Below are 25,179 nucleotides of genomic sequence, written 5' to 3'. Positions count from 1 at the left end.
AACTTTGCTGATGAATGGGTGGTTGGAGATCGGCCTGTAATTCTGCATTAGTGATTTGTCCAGATTGTTCTTTTTTATAAGTGGTTTGATTACTGCTGTTTTCAAAGCCTGGGGGAAAACGCCTGATGAGAGCGATGAGTTTACTATTTGGATCAGATCAGTAGCAATAACAGGCAGGACTTTCTTAAAGAAATGTGTGGGTAAGACATTCAGACAGCAGGAACTGGAGCTTATTTGACTTCTAATTTCCTGTAGGGTTTTATAATTAAGTAGTTGGAATTGGGTCATTTTTCCTGTATTTGTTTTGTTTGGGCACAGCATTGGTACTGACTTTATAGTGGATGTACAGATTAATCCTCTGATTTTTTGAATTTTCTCTGAAAAGAAGCTGGAGAACTGGTTGCAGGCGGCAATACATTGGAATTCAGGCGGTAACGTCACAGGAGGGTTTGTGATTCTGTGAACTGTTGCAAATAAAGCTTGAGCATTGTTAATGTTTTTGTTTATGATATCTGCAAAGAAATCCTCTCTTGCATGTTTTAGTGTTAAATGATAGTTACGTAGTCTTTCTTTATAGATGTCATAATGAACGTGAAGTTGAGTTTTACGCCATTTTCGTTCTGCCCTACGGCAGAGTTGTCTTGCAGATCTAACTGTGCATTTCTCCATGGAGATTTCTTCCTACCAGACACAACTTTCATTTTAATTGGGGCAATGGAATCAATGATATCTGAGACTTTAGACTGAAAATCATTTACCAACTTATCTACGTCATTACAGCTTAAGGGTGAGGAAGAAGAGTAGATTTGATTAAATGTTTCTGCTGTGTTTTCAGTGAGAGAACGTTTTGTGATGGTTGCTGTTTGTCCACGTGGGTTAAAGGATAAAGAACTTTCAAAGATAACAGCGAAGTGATCCGACAGGGCGACATCAGTTACAGAGAGATTGGAAATATTCACACCCTTACTGATAACCAGGTCCAGTGTGTGTCCTTGAGTGTGTGTTGCTTGTTTGACATGTTGTGTTAGACCAAAAGTCTCTAAAATATTAGAGAGCTTTTTTGCCCCTCTGTCTTGGGGGTTGTCAACATGAATGTTGAAATCACCGACAATTATTAAACACTCATAATCAATACATATGAGAGATAGAAGCTCATTCAAGTCAGTAAAGAAATTTTCCACAAATATTGGAGTTTTGTATAAAGTTAGTGTCAAAGTTCGTTTGTGGCCTTTAACCTCAATTCCAAGATACTCAAAAGAGGTGAAGTGACTCAAAGAGATTTTACTACAATTTATGGTATTCTTAAATATTGAAGCCACGCCTCCTCCTTTTTTATGTTTTCTATTCTCACTGAAGAAATTGTAGTTAGGAGGCGCAGATTCAATTAGTACGATTGGTTCATTATTATCATTCAACCATGTTTCTGTCAGAAACATAACATCGATATTATGCTCAGTGATGAAATCATTAATTAATAGAGCTTTAGCACAGAGAGATCTGGTATTTAAAAGAGCTAGTTTAAGTGACTTGGAGGCCAAGAGTTCTTCAGTCTGAGGTTCCTTTAGGCAGGGGAACAGTCTAAGGTTTGAATTAGGTCCCCTCTATTTTATGTTTCTGTTTCTTGTAAATTTTCTTGTAGTGATCCGGACAGGTAATGTCCTGTTCTGCAGTGCCGAGGGGCCAGACACATTCTGGAGTAAGATGGGTGTAAAGATAAAGTCTGGACCCCGGCCTCAGACCTCAGTCTGAGGCCTCAGATAATATGAAGCCATATTATCCATATAACAAACCACAACTGCTTTCTTTATTTAGAAAATGCATTGATCAGAGATAAGCCTGTGTTTATAGCTTTGGATGATGTTTATTCTGTTCTTTAACCCCCCCCCCACCACCACCACCACCACCACTCCACAATCTTTCTCAGTTTGGATTTTTTTGTAAAAAAGTTCAAATGCATGATTTTCCTTTTACTTCACAATTATTTGCCATTTTGTATTGGTCTATCCTATCAAATCCCAATGAAAAGGAGTTATGATGCTTTTTTGTAATGCCTGGTATTCTATTCATACCTAACATAGTGTAATTGCTTAGGGTAAAAGATCTATATTAAAAAATGATATGAAAACTGTTTTGGTGAAAGAGGAGTGTGTTCTCATTTCTATTATATGGATATAGAACAGGGAGGTTGTAGCTTCTCTGCAGGAAACTACAGTAGCAGGTGGAGGATCATAAGCTGATATCTTTTTCTTCTTTCCTATTTGCTGAAACACAGATCACCTCTGGGATTTGAATGACTACGCTTGACAAAGCATTTCTTTGCATGCCTGCTTATGCATATATGTGTTTTTGTGTTTTAGCTGCTGGCCACTGTACTGTCTCAGTCAGTAAAAGCAAAGGAGCATCTCTTGGAGCAGTCACAGTCTGTGGAGCAGTCAACGAGTAAGCACCCGCTGTTATCACAACACTCACAGTCACGTCTCAATGTTACATTCTGAACACACATTTAAGTAGCATTTGTGGTTGTCTGCATAGAGGGAGAATACCACCATCCATTTAAATGAAAAGCACTGCTAGTTTAGTGATGACGACTGAGAGTGATCAAGGCGTTGTTCATGAGTACAACAGTTCCCTCTGGGCTTTCTCTTCATCTCACTTTTATTCAGCCTGACCGTCTAAAGACCACCTGTCAGCTCACATCAGACACCAGCAGCACTGCCCTCCACGCTCCTTTTATTTTTGAACTTTAATGGTCTATTAATAACAGATGCTTTCATATGCAGACAGATCTTCAGATACATCTGTTCCCAGCAATCTGCACTTTGACGCTTTAACAGCAGTGACAAGGAGCTCCTAAGCAGAATATCTGCTTAGGAGCCCAGATATTTAGGGCTCCTAAGCAGTCTGGAAAGTCCAGAAAATTCTAGAATTTGATTTCAGTGTTTTGCAGTTCTGGAAAAATATGGTAAAATTATAGGTTAACATTTGTGTTTCTTTCTTTGTAACTACAGTCTGCTGACTGCAGTGTCTGCCTTTAATTCATCATCAACTTAAATAATTGTATTATTTTAAAGTAAAGGTAAAGGAGTCTAAAAAAAACATAGTAACCTTGAATGTTCAAATGCTTCTTTATTTTTCATAGCAGAATTTTTCTGACATTTCCACATTTGTATCTTTTAGTTAAAAAGTTATCAGTAAATAAAATTCCCATTATTAATATACAATGGCACAGTGAATACAATCATCTTAAAGTAGAGAAAACATTCCGAAACCATCACATTACAATGTTGGACGTCTCTTCAACATTGATGAAAAGATGGAAACTGTTCAATTAAAATCTCAGGAGAACAGGCTGCAGATATTTCCACTTTTTACTGATGGAGTTTTACAGCAGATAATAATCTCAACTATCCCCTGTTTGTCTAAAATACACTTCAAAAACACCAACTCCCACCAATTAATTTTGCTCTAGTTTTTAAAAATATCTTAGTACACTCGAAGTAGGACAAAACTAACTTACAAGTAACTGGCAGAAAAATATAGGAGCTTATTTTAAGTTAATAATTGTTTAATATTAATGAAAAGGTACTGCTTGTTAGGATCTGTTAGCTCCGTCTCCTGCATTTGGATCCTACAACAACCATTTACACAACATGACACTAGTTCCACTGGCATTTCACTTATAACAAGACATTATTCCTGTCATGAATTGTGGTTGTAGGTGGTGAGGTAGACGCAGTGGACCCAGGTTGAAGTGAGAGAATGATGGTTTAATGATGAAAAAACCAAATCCAGGCAGCACAGGTGAGCAGAGGCAAGGAGCTCAGTCGCTGGTAGCAACTGGTTGACAGGGTAAAGATAATGACATGTGACATGACGACACGGAGTAACGACTGAACACAGAAACCTAAATAAACATAAAGAAAAGTCAAATCCTCACAATTCCCATGTTATAAGTGAAATAATCTGCCAATGGAACAAGTACTTTTTCATCAATATTAAGGAATTATTGGCTCTGAACAAGCATACAGTATATACATATATCTTGCTGAAAAGTTTTGTCTTATCTCAAGTGTAATAAGACATTTGCTCTAGAAACCAGACCAAAAATACTTGGTAAGACTCAGTGTTTTTGCAGTATAAGAAACAGAGTTAAAAGGCAAACATTTTTTTATAAAGAAGGGACCTAATTCTCATAGATCCTGCTGGGAAAATGAAAAATGGCCTGAGTTAACAGAGTTTAACTTTTTGGCCACAGATACAACAGCCATTGTTATGTACTACCGATGGTGATGTAACCCATATTATTTTAATGGATATGAATTACAGCCTGTAATCCACCTTATTACTATTAAGTGGCAGTAAATGGCTTCAAAGCACCCTAAAGCTACAGCGATGTGATACAGAAAATGGGCTAGAACAACCAAAAAGGAAGAAAAAAACGTTTTGTGGTCATTTTATTAATAAAACTCTGTTTTATTTTCAATGGTGGTACACAGCAAAGATGTTCAAAGACAGTGGTGGCAGTATCTTGATCTGGGCTTCATCTGAAGAGTACACTAGGCAAGATAAGAGATTTTGAGAACTTTTTCAAGTTCACAAACTTGAAAGAGTTTGAGGATCACAAGTCAACATGTGATCCTAAGAGTCTCAGATGCAGGTGGATGACTGCAGAATCAAAAGGTGCGTAAGCAACAATGTTAGTGTAAAAGTTTCGCCAACATCCATCCATCCATCCATCCATCTTCTTCCGCTTATCCGGGGTCGGGTCGCGGGGGTAGCAGCTTCAGAAGGGAGGCCCAGACTTCCCTCTTCCCGGCCACTTCTTCCAGCTCCTCCGGGGGAATCCCGAGGCGTTCCCAGGCCAGCCGAGAGACATAGTCCCTCCAGCATGTCCTGGGTCTTCCCCGGGGCCTCCTCCTGGTGGGACGTGCCCGGAACACCTCACCAGGGAGGCGTCCAGGAGGCATCCTGCCCGAGCCACCTCAACTGGCTCCTCTCCATGTGAAGGAGCAGCGGCTCTACTCTGAGTCCCTCCCGGATGACTGAGCTTCTCACCCTATCTCTAAGGGAGAGTCCAGCCACCCTATGGAGAAAACCCATTTCGGCCGCTTGTATCCGCGATCTCGTTCTTTCGGTCATGACCCAAAGCTCATGACCATAGATGAAGGTGGGAACGTAGATCGACCGGTAAATCGAGAGCTTCGCTTTATGGCTCAGCTCTCTCTTCACCACGACGGACCGGTACAGCGCCCGCTTGACGGCAGACGCTGCGCCAATCCGCCTGTCGATCTCCCGCTCCCTTCTTCCCCCATTCGTGAACAAGCCCCACTTGGGGCAGGACACCCCCCCTGACCCAGAGAAGGCACTCTACCCTTTTCCAGCTCAAGACCATGGCCTCGGATTTGGAGGCACTGATCCTCATCCCGGCCGCTTCACACTTGGCTGCGAACCGCTCCAGTGAGAGCTGCAGATCACGACCTGATGAAGCCAAAAGGACCACATCATCTGCATAAAGCAGAGATGAGATCCTAAGGCCACCAAATCCCCTCAACACCTTGGCTGTGCCTAGAAATTCTGTCCATGAAAGTGATGAACAGAATCGGTGACAAAGGGCAGCCCTGGCGGAGTCCAACTCTCACCGGAAACGAGCCCGACTTACTGCCGGCAATGCGGACCAGACTCTGACACCGGTCATACAGGGACCTGACAGCCCGTATCAAAGGGCCCGGTACCCCATGCTCCTGGAGAACCCCCCACAGGGCTCCCCAAGGGACACGGTTGAACGCCTTCTCCAGGTCCACAAAACACATGTAGACTGGTTGGGCGAACTCCCATGCACCCTCCAGGACCCTGCTGAGGGTGTAGAGCTGGTCCAGTGTTCCACGACCAGGACGAAAACCACACTGCTCTTCCTGAATCTGAGGTTCAACTATCCAACAGACCCTCCTCTCCAGGACCCCTGAATAGACCTTGCCAGGGAGGCTTAAGAGTGTGACCCCTCTATAATTGGAGCACACCCTCCGATCCCCCTTTTTGAACAGGGGGACCACCACCCCAGTCTGCCAATCCAGGGGAACTGCCCCCGATGTCCATGCGATATTGCAGAGTCGCGTCAGCCAACACAACCCTACAACATCCAGAGCCTTAAGGAACTCCGGGCGGATCTCATCCACCCCTGGGCCCCTGCCACCGAGGAGCTTTTTAACCACCTCAGCGACCTCGTCCCCAGAGATTGGAGAGCCCAACCCAGAGTCCCCAGGCTCCGCTTCCTCAATGGAAGGCATGTTGGTGGGATTGAGGAGGTCTTCGAAGTATTCTGCCCACCGGCCCACAATGTCCCGAGTAGAGGTCAGCAGCACACCATCCCCACTATGAACAGTGTTGGTGCCGTACTGCTTCCCCCCCCCCTGAGACGCCGGATGGTGGACCAGAATCGCCTCGAAGCCGTACAGAAGTCTTTCTCCATGGCCTCTCCAAACTCCTCCCACGCCCGAGTTTTTGCCTCAGCAACCACCCGAGCCGCATGCCGCTTCGCCCGCCGGTACCCATCAGCTGCTTCCAGAGTCCCACAGGCCAAAAAGGCCCGGTAGGACTCCTTCTTCAGCCTGATGGCATCCCTCACCGAAGGTGTCCACCAATGGGTTCGAGGGTTGCCGCCGCGACAGGCACCGACAACCTTGCGGCCACAGCTCCGATCGGCCGCCTCGACAATGGAGGCACGAACATGGTCCACTCAGACTCCATGTCCCCCACGTCCCCCGGGACGTGTTTGAAGTTTTGCCGGAGATGGGAGTTAAAGCTCCGTCTCACAGGGGATTCCGCCAGACGTTCCCAGCAGACCCTCACAACACGTTTGGGCCTGCCAGGTCTGACCGGCTTCCTCCCCCATCACCGGAGCCAACTCACCACCAGGTAGTAGTCAGTGGACAGCTCCGCACCTCTCTTCACCCGAGTGTCCAAGACATACGGCCGCAGATCCGATGAATTTCGCCAATATTGTAGAAGTAAATTTGCCCAACCTTTATTTATTTTTCTGACATTTGAAAAATAAAAAAGTACTTCCTGTTTCACAGAAAAAGTTAACTAATTCAATTTACCCCAAACATAAAGCAATTTAGTACATTCAAAATTAACCCATGGACAGGATTTAGAGCAGGCATGTCCAAAGTCCGGCCCGGGGGCCAATCACGGCCCGCGGTCAGATTTCATACGGCCCGCAGCTTCGGTTTTATAATGTACTATTTATGGCCTGCCTGCACTGTGAAACAGAATAAATAAATCATAAAACTTGAAACTGTAATTCCTCCTTTCACCAAATGGTGGCAGCACCACTTTAATACTATCAGTCTCTGCCTCGGTGCAGCGAACCCCTCTCCACTCATTTCTGCCATGGCCACTGCAAAGAAAACGAGGAAAGTTTACAGTGAGGGCCGCTGCTTTCAAGAGAGATGGGAATTACAATACTTCTTTTCTGAAAATCAAGGCAATTATGCTTGTCTAATTTGTAATGAGACGGTTGCCTTGTTTAAGGATTTTGACGTAAAGAGACACTACCAGACTAAACATGCCAACACATACAACAAGCTAACAGGGAGTGACCGTGCTGAAAAACTGAAGCAGCTCCAACCTGCACTGGCATCACAACAGCGATTTCTTTGGGCCTGAGTCAAAAGAAAATACCACCAAAGCAAGCTACGATGTTAATGTTAATAGCTAAACATGGCAAACCTTTTACTGAAGATACATTTATCAAAACTGTGTTATGAAAATGGTGGAGAACATTTGCCCTGAGAAGAAGCAAGAATTTGCAAATGTTTGCCTGGCACGTAATAGTGTGGCACTGAGAGTTGAGGACATAAAACTGAGTGTTTTGAACGGTAACATCTGTCACTATCAGCAGTGAAAAGTCAAAAGAACATTTATGCACTTGGGTTTATGGCACTTATTTTTATTAAACTCTTGAGTAAGATTTGGTTATGAACCTGTAGATGTGATACAAACTATTACTTTCTGAAAGATATTGTAAATGACAAGAGCAAAATTCACTTGTTTTAAGATTTAATAATAACAGACAACTTTGCGTTACTTATAACTCCTGTTTAAAATGTTCTTGAGGCAAAGATATTTTTAAACTCATGTAAATTTAAGGTATTTCATACAGTTTGTTCAATGTTATCTGACTCTCCAGATATGAAAGAAAAGCAGATTTTGTGTTTTTAGAGTTGTTCTCATCTGCCTGAGTGGCTTATATTTGGTTATTTTGTCATTTGAAAAATAAAGATAATTGTGACAATGAAAATTGTTTTATAACAGTGTGTATTTGCATGACACTTTTGTAGTTAAAAAATGTCCGAACAAACTATTGGCCCCCGCGCATTTTGACTTTATCAAATCTGGCCCTCTTTGCAAAAAGTTTGGACACCCCTGATTTAGAGGAATCCGTAGACGGTGCATTTATTTGATCTGTTTGTCGGTAATCTTTTGACTTCTCCCTTGTGTCTATTCGTCTCGTCCAGCAGCCTCTTCCAGTCGCACAGTCCATGAGCAGCGGTCTTTTGAGCGTAAGACCGAGGAAGATGATGGGAAAGTGAGTCACCATTAAAGACAAAATGCCTTTTTTCTGTTTGCATCTGATTTTCCTGTACTTGTTCAGTGGATTGGGAGGAAAGTTCTTCACAATGATGGGGTTCAGTGGATGCACTTGAGTGACAGTGGCTGTCTTGCCTTATGTCCATCCACTCATGAACTGTTTGTTTTTTATGAATGATGCTCTGCTTTCAGGTCAACAACTATTGTTATTTTTAATTAATTTAAAAATATTAAATAAAATAAATACAATAAATGAATATAATTGCTAGAAATGGGGTCATGATTTTCATATTTAATGGTTCAGAAAAGAATTTTTTTTTCTGTTAAACAACTCAAGTCTATTTTTCTTTAATTGTGCTTCTAAATCACAAATAGCCCTAAATGTTATTAATGCACACAACACTTGGTAGTATTGAAAAACTTGTTTTTATTTCCATGTATTTGACATCATTAGAAAACTTTCACTCCACACTTTCACAATCTGGAAATAAGTCAAAATGCCCAAGTAGACGTGTTCATGGTTTTGTTGCGGCCAGTCACATTTCCCAAACAGCATCACTCTTCTCATTCAGATGAACAAACAAAACAACAGTGCATGAGGTAAGAGAATAATATTTTTCATTTCAGGTTGCATTATATACGTATTACGATGTGTTATCGCGGGGGCGATTTCAGGTTAGGTGGTCCGTGACTGTTAAATGGGTTTAGTGGTCCGTTGCAGAAACACTGGGTTAGAGGAACGCTGCGGTGTTCCAGCAGCAGTCAGTAGTGTCTTTGTTTTGTGTTGTAGAAGCAGGCTGTGGTGACGTGGCTGGGAGAGTTTCAGCTGCAGTTCTACACCACTCACTTCCTCACTGCAGGATATGATCTAGACACCATTAGCCGGATGACCCCTGAGGTAAGGTCATGACCTCTTCATCAGCCCATCCCGTACCTAGTTTATCATGGGTCTTCTGTCTGTGTCAGCCATTCTTCATTTGTCTACCTGTTCTTACACATTCAGATCGAGTCTGGTTTGGCAGCACATATTAACTGCTTAACTTTTACTCTGCACGAAGAGGAGGATTTCAGAGAACAAATGGGAGAGGCAGTTAGTCCCCTCAAGTCCAGCAGATGCAAGAAATATTCAAATATTTTTGGATAATGTTGCAGTTCTCTTTGCTTCAGCAACAAACACAGAGGGAGACAAAAGCTGCTCATATATATATATATATATATATATATATATATATATACAGTGCAGATCAAAAGTTTGGACACACCTTTTAATTCAATGAGTTTCCTTTATTTTCATGACTATTGACATTGTAGATTCACACTGAAGGCATCAAAACTATGAATAACACATGTGGAAATATGCACTAAACAAAAAAGTGTAAAACAACTGAAAATAGCCCTTATATTCTAGTTTCTTCAAAGTAGCAACCTTTTGCTGTGATTACTGCTTTGCACACACTCTGCATTTTCTTGATGAGCTTCAACAGGTAGTCACCTGAAATGGTTTTCACTTCATAGGTGTGCCCTGTCAGGTTAATAAGTGGGATTTCTTGCCTTATAAATAGTCATGAAAATAAAGAAAACCCATTGAATTAGAAGGTGTGTCCAAACCTTTGGTCTGTACTGTACATATGTATATATACTGTATATAGAGATCTATAGATATCTACATATAGATATATCTATAGATCTACGTACATATATATATATATATATATATATATATATATACCCTAACCCTATAGATATTTTTTAGATATCTATAGATCTATAGATGTATATATAGATCTATAGATATATATATATATATATATATAGACCCTTTCCTTAGTCAAGTCAAGAAAAGGGTTCTTGACTTGACTAATCCTCTTAAAATCAGAACAACAGCCAAGCTGAGCCACTTGACTATGTAGTGCCACCAGCTTTCAGCAGCCGGTATGTTTTCCTTCAATCTGTGTGACTGTTTTCAAAACACTAAGCATTTTTTATGACTATAATTTACATAAATACACACAGATACAGATCTTTATTAGGAACAAATCTTTTGCATAGAGATTGAGCATTAGATGGATGCACTAGCTGATTTTCTCCAATCATGAATTTAGTTTTTTCATCTCCATGTCATTTTAAGGTAGTTGTTCATCAATTTGTGCTGAAGCAGACACAGCCATGTGACATAATCCACACTAAAGGCAGTGGACACTCATTGGTGCTTTCACTACCCAAAATGTTCTAGAAGACATGTCTCATGCAACTCATGTAGTAATGTCAAACTAGCATCAGATCATTTCTATATTATGAAAAAAACTCCATCAGTGCTAGTGGTGCACCTGATGTGTCTAAATACGTTTCTCTTTCAGGACCTGACAGCAATTGGTGTTATAAAGCCTGGACATCGAAAGAAGTTATTGTCAGAAATCAGCAAGGTGCCCTCCACAGACTGGCTGCTTGACCACAAACCTGTAAGGCATTTCCAGGACTGTGTGAATTTTTGGCAGCAAAAGTATTGTGCTTAAGTTTTAAATCACATTTAATTTAGGGTTACCCTATATTTTGTAAGATCCAAACTTTCTTGAAACTACAGAGGCTTGAAAAAGTATTCATATCCATTGAACCTTTGCATATTTTGTCACATTACAACTACAAACCTAAACATATTTCATTGTAATTTTATGTGAAGTACAAAGAAAATTACATGATTCAAAACATTTCTGGCAAATAAAAAATGAAAGTGCAGTGTGCAAAAGTATTCAAAAATCTAATTTTCTTTGTATAGCACCTTTCAGCAGCAGGCATTCCAAAGTGCTTTAAATCATAAAAACACAAAAATAAAAAGTCAACACACAGTCAACAACATTATATTTTGCACATCAGATTATTGATTAATGTTTCATGATTATGTTTCAAATACAACTCTAAGCAGGTGGGTTTTTAGTTTTGATTTAAAGGCACTTTAAATGTAGTGCAGTTTTCTGGAAGTTTGTTCCAGATTTATGGTGCATAGAAGCTGATCGCTGCTTCTCCATGTTTGGTTCTGGTTGTTGCAGAGCAGAACCAGAACCAGAAGACCTGAGAGGTCTGAAAGGTTGATAAAACAACAGCAACGTTCAGTGATTTATAAACTAACAACAGTTTTTCAAAGTCTATTCTCTGAGCTACAGGGAGCCAGTGAAGGACTTTAGAACTGGGTTGATGGGTTCTAACTTCCTGGTTTTAGTGAGAACATCAGCAGCAGCGTTCTGGATCAGCTGCAGCTGGAGGATTCATTTGTTGGACAGACCTGTGAAGACGCTGTTACAGTAATCAATGTGACTAAAGATAAATGCATGAATGAGTTTCTCTAGATTTTGATGCGACATTAGTCCTTTAATCCTGGAAATGTTCTTCAGGTGATAGAAGGCCGACTTTGTAACTGTCTTTATGTGGCTCTGGAGGTTCAGGTCAGAGTCCATCACTACTCCTAGGTTTCAGGCCTGATCTCTAGTTTTTAGCTGTAATAACTGAAGCTGTGCATTGACTCTAGATCTATAACTCTAGATCGTTCCTCTTTATGTCCAAAGATAACTTGAGTTTTGTTTTTGTTCAGCTGGAGAAAGTTTTGGCACATCCACACATTTATCTGTTCTAAGCATCTGTTCAGAGATTGGATGGGTTCAGAGTCTCCTGGTGACATCATAATGTAGAGCTGTGTATCATCTGTGTAGTATTCAGCCCCGCTTTCTCTGAGTTCAACCAATTGCCTTCAGAAGTTACCTGTTGACTGTTAATGATTAAACAAAGTCCATCTGTGTTTAATCTAATGTCAGTTGAAATCTAGCTGCTCTTTAACGCCTCAGAGGTTGGTTAAGAGCATATTGGGGAGCAAACAGCGTCATGAAGTCCAAGGAACACAGTAGACAGGTTGAGGAGAAGATTTGTTAAAAGTTAAAAGCAGACTTGGGCTATGAAAAGCTTTCCCAAGCTTTGAACATCTCACTGCTTAATCCATCATCTGGAGATGGAAAAAGTATAGTCCAACTGTAAACCTACCAAGACAAGGCCATCCACTCAAACTTCCAGCTGAGTTCTGATTAGAGATGCAGCCAAGAGGCCCATTGTGACTCAAATGCAAAGATCCACAGCTCAGCTACGGGAATCTGTCCATAGGGCAACTATTAGTGATGCACTGCACAAATTTGGTCTTTATGGAAGAGTGGCAAGAAGAAAGCCATTGTTAAACAAAAACTACGAGGAGTCCTGTTTGCAGTTTGCCAGAAGCCATGTTGGACACAGCAAACATGTGGAGTGACTTTTGTTCTGGTTACTCCAGAACAAAGGCTGACCAAATGAACCAAAGGCAGACCAAAGGCTGTCCCTTTGGCAGGAAATCCTGTATCTGTCCCTACTGTTACAGGAAATCTGTTTCCCTTTGGGATCATCTATCCATCCATTTTCTGTACATCCTTGTCCCTAGTGGGGTCAGGAGGGGTGCTGGTGCCTATCTTCAGCAAACGTTTCAGGCGAGAGGTGGGGTCATCCTGGACAGGTCGCCAGTCTGTCACATTTGGGATCAATAAAGTATTTTTGAATTTGAATTTTGCAGAAGAATAATGAGCAAAAATTTCAGTCACTAGATTAATGCTTTTCAATGAGGCGGTACCGCCCTCCAGGGGGCGTTCAGGGGGCGCTGGCAGAAAAATGTACAAAAGGGGGGCGTTTGCTTGGAGGTCAAATTTACCCCTTAAATGCACAATACCAGTTTAGACTTTGAGCAACTTACTAAAACGGTATTGTGTAACATTAAAACATGCTTGGCTGCAACTGTATCGATGGCAGCTCTTCTTCTCTTCAGTGTTTGTTAGCTTCTTGGCGCAGCTCCGCGCTTCTGCTACTCTAAGCTTCACCGCATCAGTTCAGCGTTACACCAGCTAGTGGCCTTGCTGTGATTCACTTTTCAGGTCATGGGTGTCTGGTTTTCAAATATTTTATGTCCTATTGAGTGTTTTTATACATATGTTTTATCAGTGATGTAATCGTGTTGAAGAGCAACATTGACACGACTTTTAAATTAAAACAGGAGAAGTGTTTTAATGTCTGTCTGGATGCTGCCCGCTTCCATGGAAGGACAACGGAATATCACTCTTATAAACATGTGATTACTAAAATCATGATACCCTCACTGTGTGTCCATTAGAAAAATGAACCCATTTAAATAAAGAAATCCTTCCATGATAGAGAGCGTTCATTTATAGAGTTACCATCGGTGCTGTAAGTGATCTGGTTTGCAGCGGTGGTACCAGCACAGCAAATTTGGAAGCATTCATTCAACTCCTAGAGAGTTGAATTAATGCTTTATATTGGTCTATATTGGTCCACTCTTGATGGTGTTAAACTAACACTTTTGAAAGTGTTATTTGTGATAGAGTTGAATCAACACTCAGTAGTTGAAATTTAACACACATCAGTGTTGAATTTACCTAACACTAGTGTGTAGTGTCAAAAGTTAACACTGTGAATGTGTTCATTTAACACAGAATAGTGTTAAATATACAGCTAAATAATGTTAACTCAAATGGCCTTCAGATTTTTCTGACAGTTTTAATGTTCAGTTAACCTCTCGACACCTTGTGCTACACCTGCTTGGCTAGCTTTAGCTGCTAACAAAAATACTAAACCAAGGGTGCTCAGGTCCAGTCCTCCAGAGCTACCGTCCTGCAACTTTTAGATGCATCCTTCCTCCAACAGACCTGACCAGGATCAGCTCTGAACAGGCCTGCTAAAGAGCCGTTCATTTGATTCAGGTGTCGGAGCAGGAAAGCATCTGAACGTTGCAGGATGGTAGCTCTGGAGGACTGGACTTGAGCAACCTTGTATGTACAGGGTTGTATTTGCCGTGATATCCAAACAAATAAACTTATGTTAAGTGTACCATGTATATGACCCGGTACTCTTGCGCAAATGGAAAATTAATGCATCCATAAAAAAATAATCAAAAACATGATAATCTTAACATGGAATTTGCCTTGTTATGATCATAAACAGATGGGATTTACGCCAGGGCGTAAATCCCATCTCATTATTGGGGGGGGACCATAAACAGGAAAATTTCTTAAGACCAATTTTGGGGGGCTCAACAAAGTTACAGTGAAATGTAACGTAAATTGTGGTTTAAAAAGTTTTGAAATTATATTCAAGTTGCAGGACCAAAAATGACTAGTAATGCACATCAAACGTGTTTTTCTAAGTAAGTAAACTGTTGAGAAGTAAAATTCAGATATTGCTTAGATACAAGTTTTGTTCAGTCTCACTGATCTAATCTCTGCTTCACCTTTACAAAAAATTTAAGGTTCTAAATAAAAAAGCTTTAATGAGTAACTCCTCTTAATAAAATTCCTCATAAACATTGATTTCTTGTAATGGCTCCCAATACCAGTTATGGGCTATTTAAATTATAACTTAAGTTGCTTTATTTTTAGTTTAACAGAACTTTGTTAGTTTTGTTAGTTTTGCCATGTTAGTTTTGCCATGTCCTGGGTGATGGAGAACCAACAGGTAGATAGAAATGAATATCTGGGGGTATCATGTAACATTTAAAGCACCAGGGTTTTTATAGAAAAATCTTCAGATTTTATTTTGTGGTTGTAAAGGCACTATGTTGAAGACGGTGAGAAATAAAGGCAAAGCTTTCTTTTTCTTCTATCTGTTCTCTCTTCTATTCTCGGCTCCCACACACAGAGCTGGGTCCACTTGCTCAGCCCCTCCTTCCCATTTCAAACTTTTCTAATTAACTAAAAGTTAAAGAGCTAAATGTGAATGAGATGTTTGCTACCTTTGACAAGAAAGCTTAAGTCTATGAAAGCAGTGTAGCAGTTTTGCTAATAAGGTAGCATGATTCAGCCAAAGTAATGAAATAACAAACTGCAGTCTGATTTTTATTGTTAATGTGTTTCTTCTTATTGAGCAGTGAAAGTAAATAAAAAGTATTACATTTCTTTTGGTTTAAGTATTTATTTACTGGAGAGTTTTATGTTTATGCTGCAGAGCCACAGCTAACAGTTAGCTCCTCACTTCAGCAGCTCTGCCAGCCTGTGCAGTTCAGCGCTGCTGTTGCTCCTCCTACACTTTGGACTGAACCATTGTTCTAATAACGGTAGGGGGGGGACCTAAAAATGAATTCTTATTTTTTTCTACGATAAATGGCAGATTTATTTCGTTCTTTGTTTCCTTTGGCTTTTCATATTGATATTATTTAAATGCAAATGTCTCTCCATTTTTTTATTTTTTTGGGAGGGGAGGGGGGGTGGGGGTCAATTCTAGACTTTTCCAAGATTGGGGGTGGTCCGGACCCCCTTGGACCCCCCGGGATTTACGCCTATGCGTAGACGCCTCATTGAGCGCTGAGTCCTACGTTACGTCACCGCCATCTTGTAGCGGTCGGAGCTCCCAAGTCATGCGCAGTGTGGGCTTGTTTCAACCGTTTTACAAAACTGGATTCATTGTCATTACCTTTCACAGGTAAGGATGAAATAAAATAATAACGTAATTTTTGCGAGCAGAATTACTTGATTTTGCAGAAACTCGCTTCTAAACCACCGAGAAATATTTTCTATGTACGGTAGCTAAATTGACCTGAAGTAACCACTGATTGTTAGCATAGCTAACGTTTTCATAATGTGTTTTCTAATGAGAGAGAGCTGATGAGAAACTGTTGTTAGAGGGGAAGTGCTTTAAAGACCAGGGGATTTTGTGAATAAAGACAGTGACGTCAGTAACGCGTTACTTAGTAACGTTACTGAAAAACGTTACTACTACTTTTTTCAGTAGTGAGTAATCTAACGCGTTGCTATTTCTTATCCAGTAGTAAGACTACAGTTACTTAACCAAATCATTTTGCGTTACTGCGCGTTACTATTTTCTTTTGTAATTAAAATGTATTTCCTCTAAGTGTCTTGGGGAGTGATCGCCGTTTCTATGCGACAGAAATGTAAATGATGCGCATTTTGTTGCTGGAAAAACAGAAACTATTTGGAGTTAAGTCGCCAAGTCCGATTATTATAAGTAGCTTTGGGCTGTTTTTTTTTTTTTTCTTTCTAAAGTTGCTTGCAGATTTAATGAGTCGCGGGTTGCAGTTTTTGGGCTTTCAAATAAGTAGACATAACATAAACCCCAGAATGTGTCTGACCTCCAGTTAGTTTTAGTCAGGCTCTCCCTCTCCATCATTTCCCGGATCATCTGTCCCGCTGAGTCTTTGTTAATGTCAAGTTAATATATTACCTCTGAATTACGTTGAGCTTCGCTTTGCGCTCCAGAAAACTGCAAACATCGAGACTAATATGAACAACGCAATAAACGTGAAAACAGCCATGAATGAACGAGTAAAGTTGGGCTACTAAACGCCATTATAATTATTAATATTAAGATAAGTGTCACAAATCTGTGCAGCCATCTGAGTTGAAGAGCCGCAGGAGGAGCTCTGTGCGCTGCGCTCTGACAGCAGACACAGGGCCGTAAAGCACAACCTGGAGACTGGGGCAGGGAGGAGGGGGGGGGGTGTCCAAAATACTATTTATAGTTTTCCAGACAATAGAAACGCACAAAAACATGCACAAATTACTAAAGATTTTTTTTTGTACTGTTGTAACCGTTAAACAGTCTCCCCTTCTTATAAGTGGAGACACATTGTTACATTGTTGATGTTAACATTATAAAATAACTTGAAATTAAGAATCGGCAAAGACCAATGTAACTTTCACAGGTGGCGAAGAATTGTTGTTAGCAGCTGCTGAAAGTAACTAAAAAAGTTACTTTTAATGTAACTTAGTTACTTTCCAAATCAAGTAATCAGTAATCTAAGTAAGTTACTTTTTCAAGGAGTAATCAGTAATCTGATTAAAGTTACTTTTTCAAAGTTACTTTGCCATCACTGAGGAAAGTCAGTCAGGATCAGAGCTGGAGCTGCTGTTCTTCTGTTTCACAGCTCAGCTTGTTGGTATTTAATTCTAAAGATGCTAAAAGTCAACATGCTGAAAATATAGGTTTATTCTGAATGTGAAGGAGTCAGATTTCTATTACACTTTTTGATCATTTCTCTTTCATCCTTAGCTTTAGCCTGAGTACCAGGACATCTCAGAACTCATTGGACTTCTCCCAGTTTGGCCAGCAGACTGAACCTCCTGCCTGTGGCCAGTGTTACCAGTATAATATAAATGAATAAATTTGTGTTTTATTCCACACTTTTATTCTTTCACTTTTTGTGTATTCTTAAGAGAAATAGCTCAATCTGAAGTATTAGTATATTAAGACAACTTATGTAATGAAATAAAAATAATTTACTCTGTTAGAATATTTTCACTCTGTCTTTGCTGTCCATAGCAGAGTTGAGTTGTACTGTAATATTTTTTTCTGAAAAAAGTAAGAAAATATGTAGCTAATGTTTGACAATGACTGATTTATCAAATTTTATTGTCTTTACAATAAAATGTCACAAAACAAAAGGAAATAATTTTTTTGCTTGATATCTTGAAATGTTAAATGTACATTAAATTGTGGAACCATGTAAATCTGTTCTTGAATAAAACACTGTAAAAGTATGTGTCTGTTCATCAATGTTAATATAAAAACTATTTATCAGAATCATTTGTAACAAAAAACATTGTGCTCTTTATTCAGAAATTCCCCAAAACAATTAAATAATCACATTAAAAGTCAAACGCTCTTTTTAGAGCTTTCTTTGATTACCAAATATATGAGTGTGTGAGAGAATGTGTCAATGACGGGTATTAACTTAAAATACTTTGCAGAAACGGCACTTTGTGAAGTTCGGCCCATTTACTGATATTGGCTTACTGGCAGACAGTGACGTCAGTAACTTACTGACGTTGGACCATTTTTTTCAGTAACGAGTAATCTAACGCGTTGCTATTTCATATCCAGTAGTCACACTACAGTTACTTATCAAAATTATTTTTGCATTACTGTGCGTTACTATTTTCTTTTGGAATTTAATTTTATTTCCGCTCCGTTTCTATGCGACAATATCAGCAGCGACAGAAACGTAAACAATGGAGGGAAGAGGGAGATGCGCATTTAGAAAAATACGCAAGTAGAAAAACAGAAACTATTTTGAGTTTCTGTCGCCAAGTCCGATTACTATAAGCGACTGTGGGCTTTTTTTTTTTTTTAAAGTCGCTAGCAAATTTAATGAGTTGCGGGTTGTGCTTTTTGGGAAATCCTTAGAGTTTTCCAGACAATAGTGGAAAACACAAAAACATGCACAAATTACTAGCATTATTTTTTTTGTACTGTAACCATTAAAAAATCTCCCCTTCAGTTCAACCTTATAAGTGGAGACACATTGTTGATGTTACCATTATAACATACTGTAGCTTACAATTAAGTATTGGCAAAGATCAATGTAATTTTCACAGAGTTGTTGTTAGCAGCTGCTGAAAGTAACTAAAAAAGTTACTTTTAATGTAACTTAGTTACTTTCCAAATCAAGTAGTCAGTACTTGGAAAGTAGTTACTTTTTCAAGGAGTAATCAGTAATCTGATTAAAGTTACTTTTCAAAATAACTATGCCATCACTGCTGGCAGATAAGTCACATTCAATATGGCGGACGCTGTGGCGTATCGCAGCAACGGCCCGACCCGCTCAATGAGGCGTTAAGACGCCATGCTACTGTGCTATGGCAAGCCGTTTTAACATAAATTCGGTTTCGTCTGACTATCCGTAATGGTAATTTAAGATATCTGTATTTACATTCTGACTAGGAAGAATAATAATTCAAGAAATCTTCAATTACATTTTGACTAGTCAAAATTCCTTTCAAGATATCTCAAATAACGTCACCGGATTCGTCATCGGAAGGGTCACACGTCCATAATTATAATTTAAGATATCTCGAACGTAATTATGACTAGTCAGAATTACAATTTTAGATATCTGAAATTGCGTGTAAGCCCCTCTTTGGCTGTACTGAGCTGTCCAAACAATTGCCTGAACATTCAATGGCGCTGGCAGTTTTGGACAAAATTGTAAGAAATTGCTACAATATAGAAAGAGTTCTTCAGAATGGGATATGCGGAGAGCGCGATTTTATTATATTAATATTAATATTCCGCAGCCCGGGCCCAGGTCAAGTAATAACCAGATGTAGTTTTTATATTGTGGTAAAGCTATCTGCCGCTTCGGAAATGATAGTAAAGCCAGCCAGCTCTTGATTTTGACATGCTACACGGCACTACAGCTCCCTCCTTTAGCTCCTCTGAAAATAAAAGCGCAGCCCCGGTTCATGTCTGATTCACACTTTAACTTGCTTTCCAGCGTCTATAAAAGTTTAAAGCTTTGTGTTCAGGCATTTGCAATAGGAAATTATGTATATCAAAATAAATGTATACATTGTGTGAAGTGCATAGTGTCACCCTTCGGAGACACAGGGACACCTGTAGAGGATAGACAGACAGAGAAAAACAGATGTATAAAGTAAACATTATGCTAAGGCATTTGAATATGATTCTATTTTAGGTGGTCGAGGTAGACCACCTAAAATAGCTATAAGAGAGCAGATCGACTTTCTTTTGGCCCAAGGTGGAGCTTTGTGGTCCATGGTGGCATCGATGGATGTTCTCGCTTAGTTACTTACTTGAGCTGCAGCACAGACAATCACGCCTCAACAGTGCTATTTCATTTTCTCAAGGCAACAGGCCTCTATGGCTTACCTTCTAGTGAGGTCAGACCATGGTGGAGAGAATGTGCAAGTGGCACTGGTGATGAACGTCAGAGTCATCTAACTGGGGAATCCATCCATAATCAGAGAATTGAGCATCTTTGGAGGGATGTGTTTTTACATGTTCTGGAACCATTTTATAGCACGTTTTATAATCTTGAAGATTCAGCCCTCTTGAATCCCAGCAATGATGTGCACAAACTTTCTCTTCACATAGTTTTTCTTCCTGAGATTCAAAGCCGACTGGAACAATTCAGAAAGGCATGGAACCACCATTCCTTGCGTACAGAAAACAATAAAACACCAACACAAATCTGGACTGAACAGATGTTGGCAAACATGGGTGCCAACAGCAGAGCAACTAACAATGTGTTTGGGGAAAATTCCAACGCACCAGAGACTCTTCAAGAATTTCTGCAACAGCATGGCCTCTGGCCACTACCAAGCACTGATGCTGAAGAGGTTCTTAGTGTAGTTGTAGAACCAACCAATCCAGGCTCAGTCAGCAGCAACTTCAGTCAGTTAATCATATTTCAGATCTGAAGGAGAAATACCAGGCCTGTTGTGCAGAAATAGCAAATGCTTTATTGATTTAAGTGACAAACATCGATAACATTTGATCAAATGCATTGTTATAAAGATACAATTACTACAAATAAAACTTGGAACTGATATGAGTAGGTAACCTTACAAATTTAATTATAAAATGTTAAGGTGTTTAAAGATGTGACAAATTAAATATACATTCTGGAGAGGGAAAGAACAATAAAAATTCTACTTTTGGAAATGTTCATGTAGAAATGACAAGTATATCCCAACCCCCTTTTCAAATGTATCTTTTGGAACCTTTGAGCTTCTTTAGAATTGGATTTTGTTTTTAATCCAAATGAGCCGAGTTCATTACATGAACTAGAACAATCATTACAAATAATTAAACTATTTACACTGAAAAAACAAAAAAAATCTTACCAAAGATTTTCCAGTGCAAAAATCTTTCTACACTTCAAATAAGACACAAGTAAGATATACGTAATTTTTCATCAAGATATGAGTTTGTTTTAATTCATTTTTCCTTAATATTGATGAAGAAGAACTTATTACATTGTTAGATTATTTCACTTATAGCAAGGGAAAGATGTTCAGTTAAAAGTGAAATTAATATGCCAATGTAACTATTTTTTCAACAATGCTAAATAATTAGACTTAAAACAAGCTCATATCTTGATGAACAGTTACATGTATATTAGTTTTATCTCTAATGTACTAAGAAATTTGCACTAGAAAGTAGTCCAAAAATACTTGATAAGACCTTTTGCTTTTGCAGTGTGGCTCAAACATCCACCTTTAAATTGTGAAACAAAAAAGTGGTTAAAAAGACAGCAAATATTGCATTTACAATTCAATATTTTCCAAGTTAGGCCACTACATTACCTTTACTATAACTTGCTTTAAAACACTTAACTTTTCAAAACATTCCAACTCTTTTTTAAAAGAACTGCTTATTACACTTATTAGCTGATTATGCAACACCAAAGGTAGGTGCCTGCAGCATCCCGTCTGTCATGTACTTTGTGAAAGACTCATAATCTGGGTGTACAGGAAGGTGGAGTACTATAACTATAAGCTTCTGGGAAGATTTTGTTAGCCTCATGGAGGAATTCAATTTGTGGACGATGGGGAAAGCCCAGTGGAGGCACCATGGATGCTTCAGAAGCAAACTCCAGTATCATTTCAAGGGCATTCTCCTTCTGAAAGACAAAATGTTGAAATTATTACCTTTGTTAAAGGTATCCAGCATGTACTCTTAAAGACATTGTAGGAGCTATTTCTCCATTTTCAGTTAAATCTTAGAATTTAGACTATTTAGTTTATTTGTATTTTGTTTTTTATTCTCTAGCTGATTAGAGACAACTTACTGGGAGCGCTGCTGATCGCCGGCCAGTTTGTCATTCCTGAGGTTTGAAAAGCCTCTATAGTTTTAAATTATTTGATAACTTGGCTTTATTTCTGAACCAAATATGAGGATTATGAGCGACTCAATGTTTTAGTATTTTCCGTTACTGAATTAATGTCTAAATTAAAAAAGGGGTTGCCACCTTTCATACGTTTCAATAAGGAACGCCCACCACGGGTTCTCATGTAGATTATGAAAATTGTGAAATTAAAATGTGAAAGCCAATAATTTAATTTCTCATAATAACAAAGACTGCGATGGACTGGCTACCTGTCCAGGTGTACCCGCCTCTCGCCCGCTGCTGGTGCAAGATGGGAACAAATCGCTTCCCATATCGCTTCAATACGGGACGCAAAATACTGGACTATTCCGTATTTTATAGGGCGAATAGCAACTCCAGTGCTAACTAAATAGGCTACTTAAATTTTCCCAATTAATATTTCATTATTCCACTAGCACGAAGCTAAGCACTAGCCTGGTAAGCTACAGTTATATGAACCGACATCTGAACATCCACTTACTTGACTTGACGTTGAAAAAGTCTTCTTGTTGCAGAGAATAAATTATCCGTATTTCTTCATTTATGTCGAGCACGAGCTGCAGCGCTGAATATTGTGTTGAAAACACCAGCATTTGAGCTGGACTGACCTCTCATTGTGGACCACGGACTAGCACAATAAAGTAGCCTAAGGCTAGAATGCCTGTCCGCCAAAATGCTAGTAAATCTGTGACGTTTTGACTAGACAGAATGTCAATTTAAGATATCTTAAATGGAAAAGCTGAATAATTCAAGATATCTCTAATTCATTTAGAGATATCTTAAAAGGAATTTTGACTAGTCAAAATTACAATTCAAGATATCTTTAATTTAGTTTTGTCTAGTCATTATTTGCTTTTAAGATATCTATAATTTAGTTTTCACTAGTCAAAACTACATTTCTCCTATCCAAAAATACATTTAAGATATCTTTAATTAGAATTATGACTAGTCAAAACTAAAATTGAGATATCTTGAATTTACTTTATGACTAGTCATAATTTAATTGTAGATATCTGAAATGTGTATTTCAGATAGTCAATAATTCATTGTAGATATCTTGAATTGACGTCTCCATACAAGTCAATGGTAAATCTGATGTCATTTCGACTAGTCAGAATGTAATTAGAGATATCTTAAATCGCTAAAACGTCTAGTCATAATACAATTTGAGATATCTGGAATGTAAGGGCGGTACAACAGAATTTATGTTAAAACGGCTTGCCATAGATGTCCCCACTCCTCAGACAAACACATGACGTCACAGATACGTTACAATTGTGGGAGCAACTCTGGTGTTGATTTGAAAATCATCACCAGACAGAGTTGCTTAAATTTAACTCTCTGGAATAACACCAACTCTTTAGGGAAACTAACATTCATGTTGTTGAATTAGACTAAACAAGAGATGAATTAATGGAAATCTAACACTTTTGAATTTGCTGTGAGCACTTTTAAATCTCACTTATCAGTTTTCCGTTGTTGTAACAGGTTTACGTCAGTCGGCCTTTCCCCATCGATACGCTTCCCAACAGCTCCGCACCGTAGAGGGAGGGTTAAAAAAAAATAAAAATGAAACGACGCGCACGTTGAACAAAACTCAGAAAGAGGAAAACCGGGACATGGAACGAAGCAAGGAACTAGATGTGAATCAGGATATGAAAACAGAGAATCCGAGGCTGAACAGGGAAAAATCAAGAGCTTATATGAGGGCAGATGAGGTGAAACACATGATGAGGAGGAGCAGCAGGTGAATGGGTGAATGGGTGAATGGCATGAAGAGTGAGATAATACAAACTAACAACAGGACAGAAACTAAAGAGAACATAGTAAACCAAGAAACAACAATACCAATCAAAGGAAACTAAATGGAAATGCACAAAGAACAAAATGCAAGATTAAACTAAGAAACTAAATGCAGAATAAACTGGTATGGCAAGACCTTTCAGGCAATAATTAATACAGGGGACTGTATGGCAAGAACAAACAGACACTATAGATGAAAGGTAAGATAATATTGTGCCATGGGTTTGTTGGGACCATATCTAGAACTAAGAAGAAATATATCTTACAGACAATAGCAGTAAGAAGCTAATCACTTATTTATGTTTTTAATTATTTTTTATTTTATATATTTATTTCTTCAATATTATTTTTCATATCGGATTTAATGTTATGATCCTGGTAAGTGACTCCAAGGCACTTTAAATTTGACTCATTGGGATTACTGTAGATTAAGAACCAGATTTGTTCTTTGTCATTTCTGTCTAGTAAATCTATAAATCAATAGACAGGTCTATTGAAAAATATCATCCATGTTCCTGACTCATATTTGCATGGCATTAAAAGGATATCTAACTTTTGTTTTTCCACTGAAAGTACTGGTTTGCATGGCAAGTGAAATTTAATGGATGATATTCTGATGTCCCATTCCCTTGAAGGCAGCACAGAGCTGCACCACCAGAAACTGACAGAAATGCTGAAGAAGAGAGTTATGATTGATATACAGTACAGACCAAAAGTTTGGACACACCTTCTAATTCAATGGGTTTTCTTTATTTTCATGACTATTTATAAGGCAAGAAATCCCACTTACTAACCTGACAGGGCACACCTATGAAGTGAAAACCATTTCAGGTGACTACCTGTTGAAGCTCATCAAGAAAATGCAGAGTGTGTGCAAAGCAGTAATCACAGCAAAAGGTTGCTACTTTGAAGAAACTAGAATATAAGGGCTATTTTCAGTTGTTTTACACTTTTTTGTTTAGTGCATATTTCCACATGTGTTATTCATAGTTTTGATGCCTTCAGTGTGAATCTACAATGTCAATAGTCATGAAAATAAAGGAAACTCATTGAATTAAAAGGTGTGTCCAAACTTTTGGACACACTTT

General features: G+C 39.0%; 1 protein-coding gene and 1 long non-coding RNA gene across 2 annotated transcripts in view; both read left to right on the top strand.

The window, feature by feature from the left end:
- Window positions 1-25,179, top strand: part of LOC116719521 (caskin-1) — a 118,291-nt gene that overhangs the window by 83,880 nt on the left and 9,232 nt on the right. Inside the window, 4 exon segments of the mRNA XM_032562059.1 lie at window positions 2,358-2,439; window positions 8,520-8,587; window positions 9,380-9,487; window positions 10,947-11,048. Coding sequence (XP_032417950.1) covers window positions 2,358-2,439; window positions 8,520-8,587; window positions 9,380-9,487; window positions 10,947-11,048 — 360 coding nt within the window.
- Window positions 15,820-17,980, top strand: LOC116719534 (uncharacterized). The gene is made up of 2 exons (XR_004339210.1): window positions 15,820-16,080; window positions 17,668-17,980. It is a non-coding gene; the product is annotated as an uncharacterized LOC116719534 (long non-coding RNA).

Source organism: Xiphophorus hellerii, chromosome 5, assembly GCF_003331165.1.
Source record: "Xiphophorus hellerii strain 12219 chromosome 5, Xiphophorus_hellerii-4.1, whole genome shotgun sequence".
Classification (NCBI taxonomy): Eukaryota; Metazoa; Chordata; class Actinopteri; order Cyprinodontiformes; family Poeciliidae; genus Xiphophorus; species Xiphophorus hellerii.
The sequence above is the reverse complement of the archived record's forward strand: the minus strand, read 5'-3'. Positions and strand labels throughout refer to the sequence as shown.